The sequence below is a fragment of the Frankliniella occidentalis genome, unplaced genomic scaffold (assembly GCF_000697945.3).
Source record: "Frankliniella occidentalis isolate FOCC.00 unplaced genomic scaffold, Focc_3.1 Scaffold102, whole genome shotgun sequence".
Classification (NCBI taxonomy): Eukaryota; Metazoa; Arthropoda; class Insecta; order Thysanoptera; family Thripidae; genus Frankliniella; species Frankliniella occidentalis.
Window position 1 is genome coordinate 518,755 of NW_026267231.1, and position 1,620 is coordinate 520,374.

The window sequence follows — 1,620 nt, forward strand, 5'->3', positions numbered from 1 at the left end:
CCCGCCCCCCTCCGCTCGCGGTGGGCATTAAGTTATCAGATAGCTCGCCAGGGAATGGGCTTTGAATCAGGCTCAGCGGGACGGATGGGTGCTGGCCCCGGCCCCACCGCCACCACCCCGGCCCACGCGCTGCCACGCCCCGGAGGGATAGCGATAGAGCCGGGGGGAGGGCGAGATAGAGGGGGAAGGGGAAAAGAAGGGAGAGGGAGATGTCTAAGTGTGTAGCAGCACCACATACCTGTCCACTCCCCATTACCTTCGGTATTACAAACACACTTGTCGCAACTTGTCGTATGCGAGCGGTGCCTCGGCCGTCTGCACTGCATTCGATTTGCTGCCAGGAACAATATTTCACTTTTCATTCCACGCAAATGCAATTTTGTTTTCACTTATGGAAAAAATGCAACTTGCACTTATAACGTTTTTCTTGCGGGAGCTCGGTTGAAGTGGGAAGGAGGTGGGAGTGGGTGGGGAGCAGTCCTTGGTGGCAGTCCATTGTGTGCTACCGCTGAGGCGTGTGCCGTGTGCCCGGCGCAGACCAGGATGCCGTCGAGGACCTGACGAGGTCGGCGTCGTAGCCACCGCGAGAGAGTGCGACGATGACGGCACCCGTGGGGATGCGCGCCTTACTGCTCGCGGCCGCCGTGGCGGCGATCCAGGTCGCCGACGCGCTCAGCTCCACGCCGATGACGACCGCTCGCGCGTGGATCACGCTGGCGGGGGCCGCCACCCGGGACGCGCCCTCGAAGTCGCCGGCGGACTACCCGCTGGACAGCATCTTCAAGCTGGCCAGCAACAACTCGGGCGTGGTAAGGGGCATCGTTTATGAATTCAGGAGAGAACAAAGGCTGGGTAGGGAGGGGGGGGGGGGGACAGAAATATTGCGGGGCTGGGGGGACAACGAGGTGCTCCGGGGCCCTCCGCCAGGGGGCACGCCGATAACGCAGAGTTATGCCCCCCGGCTCCGGCGCTGCTCCGGCGGGGGGACGTCCTTTCAGATTTGTTGGGATCGGACACAAGTCCGCCGTTTGTTACCGACACGATAAAGCTGGCTGTCACACCCTCAGAGGCCCGCCGCGCCGACGGAGTCAGTGGCGTAGCTCTGGATAGAGAAAGAGAGAGAAAAAGAGAAATATTGAATTTTGACGTGATTTAATAATTTTAATGCATCAAAAACGAAATGCTTGTGTACCCAATAGATAATATTTTAGTTTAATTTTCATGGACTGGGGGGAATGCATTTACGGTACATGCAGTGTCTCATTTTTTGAGGGGAAAGGGAAAACTTTGACAAAATCCCTTGGTTTTAGGAAGCTTCTCAGATTTCGAGGAACCCTCCTAAAAAAATGTGTGATTTTGCTCAATTTTTGAGGAGGTCCCTCAAAATCTGAGGTGAGATCCAAGGAGTTTCCTTCAAATATGAGAGGTCCTCAAAGTTTCCCTTTTTGCTAAAAATGGCACATTGTTTTTACCGTGTTCCTAAAATCATACAAAATAAAGAATGCTGGGTAATATCTTGTCAGTAGCGTCGCGTATATCCCCGGTGGCCTTTAGTAGTTATGTTGCAGTCCTGTGGTTTGGTCTAAATCCTGATTGCAGGGGCATTTGTTTCTAAACGAG

The 1,620-nt window shown here is 54.7% G+C and overlaps 1 protein-coding gene across 5 annotated transcripts in view; it reads left to right on the forward strand.

Annotated features, from left to right (window-relative positions):
• The first annotated feature begins 463 nt into the window (after nt 1-463).
• LOC113202755 (uncharacterized) overlaps nt 464-1,620 on the forward strand; it is a 23,848-nt gene continuing 22,691 nt past the window's right edge. For 4 of the 5 annotated variants that reach the window (XM_052269774.1, XM_052269776.1, XM_026417132.2 and 1 more), the window contains exon 1: nt 464-809. In XM_052269774.1, coding sequence (XP_052125734.1) covers nt 600-809 — 210 coding nt within the window. In that variant the 5' untranslated portion in view covers nt 464-599. The remainder of the gene's footprint in view (nt 810-1,620) is intronic. The other variant, XM_026417131.2, reaches the window with a different exon arrangement.